Raw genomic sequence first — 16,518 nt, forward strand, 5'->3', positions numbered from 1 at the left:
AACAAGCACTAAAATAAATGCACAAGATAGATATGGCCTTATGTAGAGTCGTTTTGATGTATGATTAGCGTCATACTAAAGGCCCGACTACTGCAGGAAACATGCTATAAAAACATATGCTATGTAAACATATGGAAACATATGCTATGTTATTTAGGCGAACTCTTTAGCAAGTCACTAATCAGAACGACTCCATAAGACTCAATTGATTAAATTTTATCACGTTTTCTAAGCTAATATAAATGTCTTGTACTCATAACCTAATTTGTTCACTTCTTTCAAACTATGGCGGAAAGTTGGAAGTTTTAAGATAGGTTTTCAAAAGTTCTACATTTTCCGTATTTTTCGTCACCGCTTTCTAGTCAGGGCAACGAAAAGCCGCTACGCGTAGCGGAATTCCGCTACGGTTGGCAACACTTATTATATAAACATTCTTTGAAAAATTTTCTTTATAGGACATTATATAAAAACACGTTTTTAATTTTTTTTAAACGGTAATTATTAATACTGTGCTCAACTCTTTCTCATTCATTGATACAGTAAAAGGAAGTTCAATTTCTACAAAGTGATAAATTGGAGATATACATATTTAAACTATTCATGCTCTTTGTTTACTGTAAATTCTGTGAGAAATTTAATTACATTTTCATAGAGTGAGAGTCAGTGGTAATAAAATGGTTTCATATATTTGAGCACATGCCGGTGATGCAAGAGAACGAGGACCAAAATTTTAAGATCACGTAGGTATAATTTCACGCTTTTAGCAATATAGAAAACTCAAATTGATGAATTTTATTACATAATTGAAATACATTTAATAATTACAATTTAATTAAGTACATTTAAAATATAATAAAAACATACGTACATATGTGAAAAATGAAAACTTGAGTACAAGATTTGAATATTTGAACAGGAAGAAAGAAGTTTCTCTATAATGGAATATTTGCTGTGATATATACGTAGTCATTAGCAAATCTTACCGTACGCGTGAGTGCAAATTTGAATTATTTTGTACAGATTCTATTTAGAGGAGTTCTCAATAATTGCTATAAACATAGTTTCTTTTACACAAATGTTCTAATGTCACAAGCAACTTTCTATTTTTATTAGCCATGATTGCATAAGATTTGTTTCGTCATACAAAGTGACGAAGAATGCGGGATCTTAAGTGAACGAAGACCGGTAAGTATGATAGAGAGTTCTGAAGGTGTAGTGACGGGAGTCTGAGAAAGGATATGACTATGCATCATCGTCATTCATGTACTCATATAGAGCGTAACAGGCCCGAAACCAGCCACAGAGGTTTGGGGGGACATGAATATGTTAAGAGAAGCAAGTCTTAAAAATTCTCTTACAAATATTTAAATTATGATTTTTGCATTAATAATAGCCTATTGCATTGAGGGATGGAGGGCCCACGGAAAGTTTAGGGGGGCCAGGCCCCCTAGCCCCCTCTGGTTGCGAGTTTGGAGCGTAGTTTATCACCATGCAAAGCATAGGAATGTAATTTATCATGTCTGAGATGCTGAAGTATGGTTTAGCTAATATTTTATAGGCTTAGATTTCGACTTTCATATATCGCCTACTGTAAATTATTCATATAAATGTCTTTCATTCTGAGTAGATTATTGATTATAAATTTTACAAAATTGTGTTCATTTTCAAAATTTGATTCGAATAATTTGGCAATATCGTAATTTAGTGTGATAGCATATTTTCCTTGCTGTCTCGTTTATGAGAACATCTTCGTAGAACACTTAGTATTGATATGAGGATTAATTTTCGTGCAGGTCAAGTTTAAGCACATCATTCGAAATAATTATTGAAAAATTATAATTATTTATTGAAACGTTACAATTGATTTTAATATTTCTAATACGTTTCAAAATGTATAGTATATGAAAACTGATCGATGTTGGTTGAAAAATCAGGGGCCGCGGTGGCTCAGTGGTAGAGCGTTCACCTCTGGTGCTTGGGATCCCGGGTTCAAACCCTGCTCCCGTCAAGGTGGACTTTGTGGTGGACAAACACCGTGTGCGTGGGTTTTCTCGGGGTTCTCCCGTTTCCTCCCACTTTATTCATTCCACCATTTCATTCATCTCTCTTCATCACCGTCTCCTTTAGCCTAACCGGCATAACCGTGGGACGTAAAACTCAAAAATTTCATTTGGTTGAAAATTTATTAATGATTGTAGAGCTTTTATATATAGATAGGGTGTCCAAAAAGAATGTACTCTTTTCAAAAAGTATTCTCTGGCCCCCTAATGTGATATTAGAATCTTTTATATACCAAAAGCAAGGATTTTTTTTTACCTACCTTACACAAAGATTCAATATCGGCGCTCTTCGTGGCACGGTGAATATCTAGCTAATATTCCATTTCGTCGCATATTCAAATCATCATGTCTCTTATAACGGCAGTAAAGACTTCCGTGATCCGCTCTCGCAGCTCCGTCAGATTTAGAGGCAATGGAGAAGCAAAGACGCGGTCTTTGAGAAAGTTCCTTAAAAAGAAGTCGCATGATGTTATGTCTGGATACCTTGGGGACCATCTCAATAACGCTTCATCATCAGGACCAATGCGACCTATCTAACACTGTGAGAGAGGTTCATTCAGATATTCTCTCACGTCATTATGGAATTGGAGTAGAACTCCATCTTGTTGGAAAATAAAATCTTGGGAGTTCTCTTAAGGTTGTGGAATCGACCACATATGGAGAATGATAAGATACGAATGTCTCGTTACATTTTTTTTCTGCAAAGAAAAATGGCCCATAAAGCTTCGTTCTATATATGGGCCCCGAGCAACTCTGACACGCTCAACGCGATTTTTTTTTTGTCGTCTTACGGCGCCATTTATCTTGATACAGCGCATCTGTCATCTCTTCTCATCTCTCACAACCACCCGAACCATTTAGCCTATCTTGATACACCTTTGTAACTTTTAAATTAATAAACAAAGTGCTGAAACTTTGTACATGCAAATATCGGCAGGGGACATTATTTGAGGTACTCCAGTGTTGGGAAGTAACGTAACGCAAGTAACGCGTTACTTTTTAAGTAACGTTTCCTAGTAACGCGTTACATTTTTTCCAAAGTAACTGTAACGGTAACGCGTTACAAATTTTTAAGTAATGTACCTAGTTTCCGTTACTTTTTTCGCGTTACATTTCGGATGAGTAACTATAATATATGTATATTTTGTTTTCGGAAACAAATGTTTCTTTCCTGTAAGTGAATTTCTCAGAATGAAACAATCGAGCATGAACTGCGTATGTCAGTGACCGACAGTCACAGACACAAAGAGAAACAGATAAGTTCGTAGTGCCACTTGCTGTTTTTTGAAGATGAGGACAGCCTTAGGGAAATCACGTGTACTGATTGCAAGCATCTGGAAGATTTTGTCTTAGATTTTGACACCTCCAAATCAATACATTCAGTGAGTGAATTAGGAGTGAAATGATACTGGTAGTCTATTTTACTTTGATTGGTGTTGTTTTTATAAAGATGGAGAACGAAAATATTTTACCGTTCGAACATTTGAAAGAACACTATTTTCTTAAGAGCTGAGGATGATGGTGGACAGAATTTAAAAGTAAAGTGTCTGAAGTGTCCCGGCAGAAAATATTTATCAACAACTAGGGTGTCATAATTAACGATCTACAATAAGGAGTTAATATGAATAAACTGTGTTCTGATGAGCAGGTCTACTTTATTACTAGAAAATAGTTTGCTGATGGTATGTAATATTGGAGTTCTTTTAGATCAGTTTGCTTATCCTACAGTCCAGTTGATTATAGAGTAGTGTAATGTTTCTCTGTATTCTTTATTTTTAATTTTACATAACAAAATTGTTACTATTATATAATTAGTTTAGTAGAAATATTAATAAGCAACCATTTTTTCTAACGCATAAGGATGAGCACGAGTCAAGCTAAAGCTCGACTTGACTCGAATTCGTTTCGAGTCAAGTCAAGGGTAATATCGTCGAGTCGAGTTCCGAGCCGATTCAGTTTTTCGCGTCGAGTTTCGAGTCCAGTCGAGTTTGATAAATGGCTCGTTCGTTTTAAGTCGTCTTGAAATCGTGGCCTGGTTACACTGGAAAACGAAAGCCATGAGAAATGTAAGCTAAATAGTAATAAGGAATACTTTTAGTGTTGCTCACGAGAGGGGACACTGCTCGCATCTCGTCTTCTCTCGATAGCGAGACCACAAGAGATTTTTATGACAAGCTCATCTCGGCTTGGTTTAACTAAGCCGATAGCTCGAGCCGGTTTCGCTTGGGGTGAACCATCGGCTCGAGCTGGCTTGGTTAGGATGAGCCATTTGCTCGGTTCGGCTCAACTGAGCCGAGGGCTGTAGCCGAGTAGGTTGGGTGAGCTGTTGGCTCGACTTACTTCTCGGTTGGGGTCGATAGTCAATGCGCTGTGAGCCGAGCTGATCGAGTCCTTGACAATTCTAAACCGGGGTCGAGCAGTTTTGAAGATATTTGGCCAGTGACCTATAACTTTTAACATTGTTTGGCTCGAGCCCGAATACTCAACCTAGACCCTCAACCCAAATTCAGAAGCTCGTGAACAATGTCCTTGACTCCTAGACCTCACGACTACCGAGGATGGTAATCAACTAGTTTTTTAGTATTCAAATACAAACCGGCTATCTTTAATTTTTATATACAGTGCTGTTATAATTAATAATAATAATAATAATAATAATAATAATAATAATAATAATAATAATAATAATAATAATAATAATAATAATAATAATAATAATAATAATAATAATAATAACAATAATAATAATAATAATAATAATAATAAAAGTTGTAGTAGTAGTAGTGTCATTGATAATAATTATACTGTCTATGTAATATATATGAAGAATGTACTCGAAACTACACACTGGATTTGGCTCGAGTCGACTCGAAACTCGACCCCAATTCGAGTTGAGTTGGAGGAAATTTTCCGAGTCGAGTTCTCGGGTCGAGCTCAATGATGTCTGTTTCTAGCCGAATCGAGTGTCAAAGAAAACTCGCTCGAACTCACTCGTGTCCATCCCTACGAGTAACGCAGTAAGGCATTTTATCAATGTTACATTATATGAAAATGTTCATATATCAAGTAAATATTTGTCCTTGCATTTACATAAAGCGATTCATAACGTGCAATAATAATAATAATAATAATAATAATAATAATAATAATAATAATAATAATAATAATAATAATAATAATAATAATAATAATAATAATAATAATAGCGGTAGTAATATTAGTACGGAAAATTGAAGTCATAATTTTTTCACATTTTTAAAGTTTCGGACCTAAAAGTAACGCATTAGTAACGCGTTACTTTCAAAGTAAAGTAACAGTTACTTTTTTGGGGCAAGTAACGCGTTACACTTTAAGAGAAAGTAAAGTAACTTGTAACGCGTTACATTTTTACAAGTAACTTACCCAACACTGAGGTACTCTATGATACAAACAGGTTAACGGTGTTGCTAACCCAACATAAAGTATTTTTTAAATGGCACTACGTCAAGTTATTGCATATTTCAAATCTACACGTTACATAAAAACTTACAATATCAAACTTGTTATTCAGTGTTGCAAAATAAGGACGCTATAGTATTACAAACATCCAAATTTTTCGACAGCAGTGATAACGCAAGTGAGACGGACGAGACAATGCACATCTAAAATACATTAGTATCTAATATTATGATCATGAAATAATGGATTTCGAATGAATAGAAACAAAGTTACAAGGAACTGAATGTTTGACTTTTTCAAAAGCCTTTATTTCGAAAGACTGCTTGGATAATTACCTCATCATATCACAGAGATGTGTTTCAGTAAATGTTAAGATGACAATGCCGTTTATAGCAATTTGATATCTCAAACCGTTCTGGAGATATGACAAACAACACTGCTCAAAATTACGTATTAATTCGTGAAACGTGTAATTACACCTAACAAATACTCTTATTGGGATATTTGATAACAAAGGAAAGCAACAACGGTTTTAATATAAGTTCCCACAAGTATGACATTTTAAGCAACAGAAAGTAGCAATTTTTATAATTTTTTCATATCTCAGGAACGGCTTAAGATAGCAATTTGCTGTAAATTGCATTGGAAGCTTTATTATTATTTAATATTTATGTAATTGGATGTGACACTTATCTAAGCACTTTTTTGAAATAAAGTCCTTTGAGGAAAGCCAAATTGCCAATTCCTTGTAACTTGGTTTCTGCTTGTTCAAAATACATCATATGATAGCCGTAGTGCTCTGGATATACATTGCCCCATCTGTCTCACTTGCATTGTTACTGTTGTAGAAGCTTCTAAAATTTGATTAATTTTCGATTTTTGTGATATTGTAGCGTCCTTAGTTTGTAACACTGCATAACAACTGTGTTATTGTAAGTTTTCATTTACTATGTAAAGCAATTCCATTCATTTAATATATATGTATATATATACGAAAGCAATTCCAAAGAAATACAAGGAATTACAAGACACATAATAATTGCATTTACGTAAAGTTTTATACAATATTAAATGAAATATTTTTTCATTGCTCTGAACTGAATCTGTTTTCATTTTCCGCTCAACTTTCAGAAATTTTATTTCAGCTCCGAATCAAACTTTAAAGTTGAAATGTATGCTACCAATGAAAAATGATATTGAAGATGGAGTTCCAGGGTTATGTCTACGTTATAGGAGGCAGATGATTAATGAAAGTTAATGATTGAGGAGTTTGATGCAGTAAGGGCGTGAGTCTGAAACATGCAGTTGGAGAAAAACAATGTTGAGAATTTAAGTAGTTTTTTTTTATACATAAAACAATGTAATATGGAGCATTTTATTCCGATATTGAATTGAAATGTTACCAGGAGGCTAAACAAGCATGGCAAAAGCCACAAATGCGTTTGATGCAAAAAGAGCGCAAACTCCCTTACGCCTTTATTACATCAAACTCCTCAATTATGAGAGAACTAGTAGGTGGGTGGAGAATATGGAAGGACTTGAGAGAGACCCAAGAAAGTCCATCTATACGATGTTATCCACCTCAAACTCATCTGACCTGGGATCGAACAAGTCATTCCTCGTACTAGAAGTGAGACTCTACCACTGAGCCACCATGCCCCTAATTTATGATATAGTTGTCTACCATAGAGAGGTTTATAATATAATAGAATTGAACTTTCATAAGATCTACAAACAGTTCTCAAGTCATAAAATGAAAGGACGACTTTTTTCATTAATGATATTTTGTGCAAAAATATATATACAATTATGTTAATAGAGATGAAACGAAGGTTCCAACAAAATGTGCCTATCGTATACTCAGGACGCAAAATTTTCGGTCGCCAGGTCGCCATTGGCGACTAGAAATTTAGAGCTGGCGACCAGAGTTCAGTAGGGTTGGTTTCTGCCTAAATGCTCATGGCTGCGCAGTTTCTGTTTCGCACGAAAATAATTGTCACTGAGTGAGAGAAAACACGGAATGTGAAGTCTTTTTGTCAAACCAAAGGCCGGTGAGGGGAGGACCTCTCATAATTTGTACGTGAGAAATACTGGCGACCATCATTTTTGGATTGGCGAGTGCATCTGACTGAAATTTTACGCCCTGCTATACTGAACATTGCATTGCCTTATTTGGAAGCATTCATTCAAAATATCTTAAAACATACGTATACATGTATCAATACATGTATCAAAGAAAAAATGACATTGAATCCCTGTATGTTTAACCTTATAATCTACCTAGGTACACGTGCGCTATTGTCTCGGAAATATTTCAAAAAATGAATTTCATTCAATAGCAATGATACTTTACGCCTACTTTCGGTTGAAACTTCTCCTGTTAAAATCAGAATACAAAATTATATTAGTTTCAAAAATTATACTATAAAATGAAATGAAAACATTGCTTTTTTGTTTTAAGATGTTAAGATATACCACTCTTGAGACATTGAGATTTTTGTATACGTTTGAAAACACAAAGTGGTATGCTGTATTTATATAAAAATGGTCGCCATTTGTAAACGGTAAATACAATAGTAAAATAATACTAATTTGTAACTAGTCTTCTATAGTCTAGACAACGCACTTCCTTTAAAGTGGTAAGCAACCTATTTATTCTCGAATTAGCTCAAGCGGATGGACTGCAGTTCATTTCTAGACACCTATCAACATAGCTATATAGTTCATAATATTTACAGTTCACTATCAACATATTTATATTACTGGGGGATCGGTAGCTCAGTGGTAGAGCGCTTACCTCTCGTGCGTGAGATCCCTGTTTCGATCTCGGCCAAGTAAGTTTGTGGTGGGCAACATCGTGCTCATGGGTTTTCTGGGTACTCCCGTCTCCTCCCACTTTCTCATTCCACAAATTATTTCATCATCATTCACTTCCTTTAATCATTGCCTCCCGTAGCTTAACAGGCATAATCGTGGGACGTTAAATTCCAAAATTTCATTTCATATTTCTCTTATTGCAATATTATAACTATAGACAAGATATACAATATACAGCGTGTTTCAAAACAACACCGACAACGTTTGAGAGGTGATTCCTGACATCAAGATAAGACAAAAAGTATACACCATTCTGGGTGCACAAATGATTCCTTTCGGAGTTATAGGCTGTCGAAAACGTGAAAAAAAAATGAAATTTAAAGGCCCATAGCTCCAAAACTATGAGACCTACCAGTGGCGGCTGGTACTATATGTTGCATGGTTGTGCAACCGGATATTTTTTTAATACTAAAAATATTTTTAAGTGTTAAAGTCGTGTATTAGTAAAAAATAAACCTTTGATCTTGAACGCAAAACAGTATTGATGCATTTCTGAAAAAAGTCAATTAAAAAACGGAAAGAAAGAGAGAGATTTACCTTTCCAGTGGCAGCGAACGTTGCCACTGGAAGCAGTAACATTGAGCATATGGCAGCGAGCTCCTATCTCTTAACATGGGGAAGTGGATTTATTCTTGCAACGCTCCTATCTTCCCGTATTGGACCCTTACGGTTGCATTTTCTTCCGCAACTGGTCAGCTTCTGTAATAGTTACGAATTCCTCCGCTTAGCAGCGCTTGACTCAATTGATAGGGTGAGGAAGATACAGACGCGTGGAAGAAAGAAGTTATTCACAAAACATAAGCTCGCAAAGAACAAATATAAGTCTGGTGGTAGCAGGGACGGATCCAGGCTGAAAGTTTGGGGGGCGGTCGTTCGAAGTCAATAGATTTTATTTAACATTTATAATACAAAGGTGAAAATTCTTGGGATAAGATTTATTTTTAAAAAAAATCCTATTCTGGGGGTAAATCGAGTCTCCAAGAAGAAAATGTCTTACTACTGGTCTAATTCCTAGCTCTGTGTCTTTCGTGCACATGATTCCGTGTTCGATTTCCGGCGGAGAGCATAAATTAATATCAAGTCATTCACTTCCAATACTCATCTGTCTTCTTTAGCTTAATTTGCTGGAATATTAAACTATTTTTTTTTTTTTCATTTTCAAAGGAAAACATATTAGATTTCCTGCTTCTTTACAGACAAAATATACGTGGTTCCTGAAAGTGGACTTTTTGTTCCGTATATTTATACAAAGAAATGCTAACAAAATGCATATTGTCGGAGGAGAGTGGTGTTTCTGGACCCTAAAGAAAATAAAGCGGAAAATATTTGCGGTAGCATTGCTTTCTATTCAGAGAAACTTGGCGAGCAGCATTTCAGATTTCAATAAAGTCATAGAAAAATTTGAAGCCCGAAAGATCGAAGAAAGACCTTCCATTCTAAAATAATGCATAGTTTATATAATTAAATAATTTTGTTTAACTGCGTGCATGCAATTTTCTTGCTTTTTTTTCTTCTTTTCGGATTAACGCCATCATTCACGGCTTACAACACATACTATATATTCGATTTATCTCGTGTTCAATAACATGAGTGTAGAGGTTTTGTATATAAATAGTGTATAAACGTACATTGATAGTGGTTGTTTGAAAAGAAAAGGAAATAGCTTATATATTAAATTAATATTAGAGAAATAATTTAATCAATAATATACAAATATAACTTTTCTCTTTTCGATGTGGCTTTTCTATACATCGCCATCACTGAAGCGATCTGTGCTACCCATTCGGATTCAAAAGTCACTATGTCACTGCGTAAAACGGCCGTGAAATACAGAATTTGATGCAGAAAGCGCTATGTCACCGTATTGTGCGGAACAGAACGCGCTATTTGACAATGCAGGAAAGTGTAGTCACATCAGCTCACAAGTCGTTTCGCGTGTTATCAGTATGAATGAGTCTAGTGTGGTTAGTAACGTTGTTCACATCACTTGGCGTCTGTACGGTGATAGGCAGGATACGATTGACAATAAAAGACTTTCCTCTTCATATTTCCTGAATATTTCTTGGATAAGATTCAAGAATGCTGGGGGAGGGGAACACTTGCGCGTACCTACATACCTTTGATATTGCAACATTGCAACCGGTGCTTGTACAGGCTACGAACCGCTACTGAGACCTACCACAGTCGGGTCAAGACTTCACTTAGGAACTACATGTGCCCTATCCAAAAATACATTTTCAGAATCCTAAGGTACTCACGAAGCAATTTTTATAGAGGAAGTTTGGCTACCGTCTTATAATTTGAAGTACACTCCAACTTCCTCTATTAAAATTGTTGCGGAAGTATAGCAGGATTCTGAAACATAGATATTTGGATAGCCACATATTAGTTCCTAAGTGAAGTCTTGACCCAACTACGGTAGGTTCCATAGTTTTGGAACTATGGACCTTTAAAGTTAACGTTTTCATATTTTCGGTAGCCTATAACTCCGAAATGAAGCATTTGTGCACCCAGAATGGTGTATACTTTTTGTCTTATTTTGGTGTCAGGAATCACCTCCCAAACGTTGTTGGTGTTATTTTGAAACACTCTGTATATATGCCGTTGAAATGTAACTGTAATGAAAGGTATAACTTCCGAATTTTCAGGAGCTAACAAATATGGACGAAGAAGAGAAACTTACCTATGCTAATGAGGAGCTTGATGAAGTAGAGGAAGAACATGTTGGTGAGGAGAAGCCTCTTGCGATAACAGATTTTGAATGGATAGCAAATATTCAAGACGAATCTTTTGCGAAGCGAGATGCTGAGGAATGTAAAGATGGAGCTGAGAATTTCAGGATTTATCATGGATTAAAGCTCTCACACTCTATTAAAAACAAGAAAATGTACACTGATATACTATATTTAAAAGAAATTGATGTTAGTATTACTTGATTATTCAAATGCATTTCAAAAGTTAAAACTAACACTACTCTGATTAAACGTTTCTTCATAAATTAGGTTTACTAAATTTGTTTATTTACTTGCAAATCTTCCATTGTACGCGTATCATACTTCCATTTTTATGTCTAGTATTTATGAATATTAAAAATTATTGAATCATGAAGGCTAAAAGAAACAAGGTAGAAATACAGATGAGCATTGAAAATTTACCAGAGAAATAGTCGGGATCATATTATATGCTAATCATAATCATTTCGTTTCTGACAAGGAAGGCGAAAAAACGTTTGAGTTTTACGTCCTACGATTATGCCGGCTAAGTTAGAGGAGACGGTGATGACGAGAAATGAATGAAATGTGGAAGGAAGAAAGTGGAAGGAAACGGGAAAACTCCGAGGAAACCCACGCACACGGTGTTTGTCTACTACAAGGTTCACTTGGTGGGGGCTGGGATCGAACCCGAGACCCCAAGCACTCGGGTCGGGCTTCACATTATAAATTCACGAGCCGGGCCGGGTCCGTCTCTGGGCTAAAAATTCCGGCCCGTGCAGACCTATAGCAGATATAAAGCTTTTATACTCTGGTGGTACACAGTGTTGGCCTGGCCATTTTCTGTAGTGTGCTTTGTTTTCGTTAGATGTAGCTAGTTTGTTGCAAAAGGCTAAATGTTGCAAAAGTGTAGGTGGCACATTGGGTGGTAACAAAAGAGATAATTTGTAGTTAAACGTTAGATAAACTCAGAGTGTGCTTATAATAAAGACAGGGAATACGTGGAACAAACTTGGTAAACGTTAATTTGAAATTAAACATTTAGTGAACGTAGTGTGTGGTTACAATAAAAAGAGAGGAATACATGGAACAAATCTACTAAACACTAATTTCAGATTAAACGTTTAATTTCGCGAACAGGTTAAACATTAATTTGAAGTCAAACGTTAAGTAAACGCAGTGTGTGCTTATAATAAAGACGGGGAATACTTGGAACAAACCCTGTTAAACGTTAATTTGTACTCGTAGTTAAACGTTACATAAACGCATAGTGTACTTATAATAAAGACAGGGAATACGTGGAACAAACCTGGTAAACGTTAATTTGAGGTCAATTGTTAAATAAAAGCAGTGTGTGCTTATAATAAAGGTTATCGGTAATCTGTTATCCTCCTATGAAAAAAAAAAGTTTATCAAAATAGGACCAGATCGGTTGATCGTTCGATCACCACGTGTAGTGACGTAATACACGTAATTTTGTACAGATGCTTACAAATTAATCTGTTAGCCTTACATGGAAGCAAAATTGATCGAAATTGGGACAGGTCATCTGAAAGTAGTTTGATCGTATTTGATCGTCAACAATAAGTTTCATTGCCACGTGTAATGACGTAATACGAACAATTTTATAGGGGATAACAAGTTAACTTGTTAACTTTTCTTGGAAACAAAATTGATCGAAATTAGGCCAAATCACTTTATCGTGTTTGATTGGCAACAACCAACGTTTGGTCGCCATGTGTAGTGATGTAATGCGCATAATTTGTAGAGAGTTATGAGTTCTGTCTCATGGAAGCAACATTGATAGAAATTGGACCAGATTGTTTCATCGTGATTAATCGCCAAGAATCATCGTTTGATCGCCACGCGTAGTGAAGTAATAAGAACAATTTTGTAAGGAGGTTAACAAGTTAACCTGCAAGTTCCATGTAATCTAAATTGATCGAAATTAGGACAGATCGTTTGGTAATGTATATATTTTTTTTAGTAGAGTTAACAAGTTAACCTGTTAGACCCATAGAAGTAGAATTGATTGGAATTAATCCAAATTTCTCAATCGTCATTTGATCGCGTTTGAACGACAAGAATAATCGTTCGATCATCACACACAGTGACATAATACGCATAATTTTGTAAGGGTTAACAACTTAATCTGTTAGCCTTCCATGGAACAGATTGATAGAAATTAGGCCGATTTTTGATCGCGTTACATTGCCACAGATAGTGACGTATTACCATGTTTCTCTGCGTGTCTGTCCGTCCGGGATACAAAAGAAATCTCAAATCCCTTGATAAATCATCAATTTTGGCCAGGATAATTTTGTAGGGGGCTAACAAGTTAACCTGTTTGCCCCATAGAAGCAAAATTGATCATTTGATGACCGTTTCATAATGTTCGATAAGCAATAATCATCTTTCGATTGCCACACACACTCAATGACGTAATACGCAATTTGTAGGGAGAGTTAACAAGTTAACCTGTTCGCTTCCATGGAAGCAAAATTGATCGTAATTGAACCAGATCGTTTGATCCTCGTTTGATCGCGTTTGATCAAGAAGAATCAACGTTTGATCGCCAAGCGTAGCAACGTAATAAGCATAATTTTTAAGGAAATAACAAGTTCACATGTTCGGAGCCATAGAAACAAAATTGATGTAAATTGGGCCAGATCATTTGGTCATTGTTTGATCGCGATTGATTCCCAACAATTAATTTGATCATCATGCGTAGTGATGTAATACGCATAATTTTGTAGAAGGAGTTAGCAGTTTCACCTGTTCGCTCCTATGAAAGAAAAATTGATGGGAATTGGGCCAGATCGTTTCATCGCCACGCGAAAAGACATAATTTATTAATAATGTATAATTCATTATTGTGTTAACAAATTAATCTTGTTAGACCCCCATCTAAGCAAAATTGATTGGAGTTGGGCCAGCTCGTTTGATGACCTTTGATTGCCAGCAATTAGAATTTGATAGTTGACGTAACATGCATTATGTTGTAAAGAAGTTAACAAGTCCCTAACGGAAGTAAAATTGAACGGAATTGGCCAGATCGTTTGTTCACCACGAGTTATGAAGTAATACCCTTAATTTGTAGGGAGTTACTAAGTTAACTTGTTCAGAAGCAAAATTGATGGAAATTGTGCCAGATCATTTGATAATTGTTTGATCGTGATTAATCGCCAACAATTTGTGTTTGATCACCCCGTGTAGTGACGTAATATACATAATTTTATAGGGGCTAACAAGTTAACTCATTAGACCTCCATGGAAGTAAAAATTTATTGGAATTGGTTCATATTGTTTGATCGCCATGTGTAGTGACGTTATAGTCTACTCATAATTTTATAGGGACCCTACAAGTAAATCTGTTAGCCCCCATTGAAGCAAAATTGATTGGAACTGGGCAAGATCGTTTAATTGTCATTTGATCGCATTTGATCACCAACAATCAACTACTAAAATCAGTCGTCAAGAATGAGTGGGAGATTTTGCTCTATTTACGAAGGACAGGTTATCATTCTCCTGAATAAAAAGATTTTTCACTTAAAGAAACGTAAAATTTTAATACAACAAGGCGCATAAATTTGTTTCAAAGACTTTACAGTTGCTCCCACCACTTGAATTAAAATCAATCAACAATTCGAATGTAATCTTACATTCTTTGCGCTTCTGATTAAAAATGTACTGTATCATAATTTTTATTTTATATAGTGTTATATGATTCATAGTATAAAACTATAAATTTGCTAGAGTTGTTGTACAAACATAATGAAGGGCATTTATCATCGTTTAAAAATATGAAACCAGTTCATAATATTTTCACACTATGCGTATTACGTTACTAAGTGTAACAATCAAACGCTAATGCAGTGGCGGCGGTTGGACGTTAAAAGTGGGGGGGCAAGACATGATCTCAATATTTGTATATCAATGTTAGTTTTACTGGTTTCTTCTAACATTTTTTTGACAAAAGGTTGTGTAACTATTAGGATACTTTATTTTCCAGTTAAAATACCGTATATCGTGTTTCATATTTTTAAAAGTAAATTGGCAAGAGCAACGCAAGTAGATAGTAGCCCTTTTTACTCTTAAACAACGAAGGTGTAAGCAGAGATTTGATTCCTTGCTCAAGAACATTTTAAAATTCTGTTTGGAAAATTGTGTGATCAGATTAGGGGCCTATTTAATAACAAATTTGCAAAACAAATAAACAGAAAAAATAATATTAATCGAATAGTAATGAAAAATGAGGATTGTTTTGCAAAAGTTACATTGAAACCGGGGATTAATGAACAACTTATATTTTTAATTTCACACATGCTATTAAATGTATGTTATTACTCTTAGAAAGATAGTAAATACTAGAAGCATATGTTGCGAAATTTAAAGAAGTACTTTTGCAGCTTCCCGAAGCATGTTCGTTGCATTTACAGTTTTCACTTTCTTGGAATACGTACATCAAAACTCAACAATACTTAGAATCACTCCAGTTATACAAAATAATCCTAAAACATAGAATTATGTTGAATTCACTAAATTTAATTGTATGTACAAAATTGTATATATACACCCCTAAACTCGTATATTACAGTGCAAACATTGCCGCGCCTTTGACGTGGGAAACCCGGGTTCGATTCCTGGCGGGAGCTCATGTGGTTCGTATTCCACGTTAATCAGTAGGTCCTCGTCTCATATAGCCTCTCTGCTGAACGGGATGTTAAACTTTAAAAAAATCAAATCAAAATATTCCTTAGTATTAGAAAGATGAAAAGACATTTTAAGAACTTTCGTTTTTTGTGCAATTAAAGAATAACTTGTGATTCACAAGTTGTGAAGGACTTCTTTTTTGTACGAAATGTTATCTCAATTTGTACCAAAGCGGCTGACTAACATATTGAGCCCTTGTAAGAAGAATGAAAATACAGTCAAATTATGGTGCTCCCATAGGCTAATTTTTGGGCCATTTTTCGTGGCAATTAAAATGCAATTCCTGTAGTTTTCTTAACTGAACCGGAAGACAACCAATACGTACTGACGGGACGGCAAATATTTAATGACACAATTGTTATTCTATGAACCATTAATACATACAAAAACTTAAATATTTCCAAATGAAACTATATACATTAATGGGCCATTTCAAAAAAGTGGGGGGGCAACTGCCCCCCTTTGCCTCCCCTAATCGCCGCCCATGCGCTAATGGTTAGCAATCAATTTGATTAAATGATCTGGCCAATTTCGATTACTTTGCTTCCATGGAGGACTAACAGATTAACTTGTTATTCCTCTACAAAATTATGGGTATTAGCCCTACGCTCGACAATAAAACGATGATTCTTGGCGATCAACCGATCTGGACTAATTCAATAGGAGGCTAAAAAGTTAAGTTAATAGCCTCCTAGAGAATTATGCTTATTGCGTTGCTA

General features: G+C 35.4%; 1 protein-coding gene across 2 annotated transcripts in view; it reads left to right on the forward strand.

Moving 5' to 3' along the window:
- The first annotated feature begins 488 nt into the window (after positions 1 to 488).
- LOC145678128 (uncharacterized) overlaps positions 489 to 16,518 on the forward strand; it is a 148,867-nt gene continuing 132,837 nt past the window's right edge. Inside the window, exons 1-2 of one of the 2 annotated variants that reach the window (XM_081748235.1) lie at positions 489 to 740; positions 11,024 to 11,296. In XM_081748235.1, coding sequence (XP_081604361.1) covers positions 11,036 to 11,296 — 261 coding nt within the window. In that variant the 5' untranslated portion in view covers positions 489 to 740; positions 11,024 to 11,035. Of the gene's footprint in view, positions 741 to 906; positions 991 to 11,023; positions 11,297 to 16,518 lie in introns of those variants that run through there. The other variant, XM_081748236.1, reaches the window with a different exon arrangement.

The sequence above is a fragment of the Thermobia domestica genome, chromosome 2 (genome assembly GCF_964235325.1).
Source record: "Thermobia domestica chromosome 2, izTheDome1.hap1.1, whole genome shotgun sequence".
Lineage (NCBI taxonomy): Eukaryota > Metazoa > Arthropoda > Insecta > Zygentoma > Lepismatidae > Thermobia > Thermobia domestica.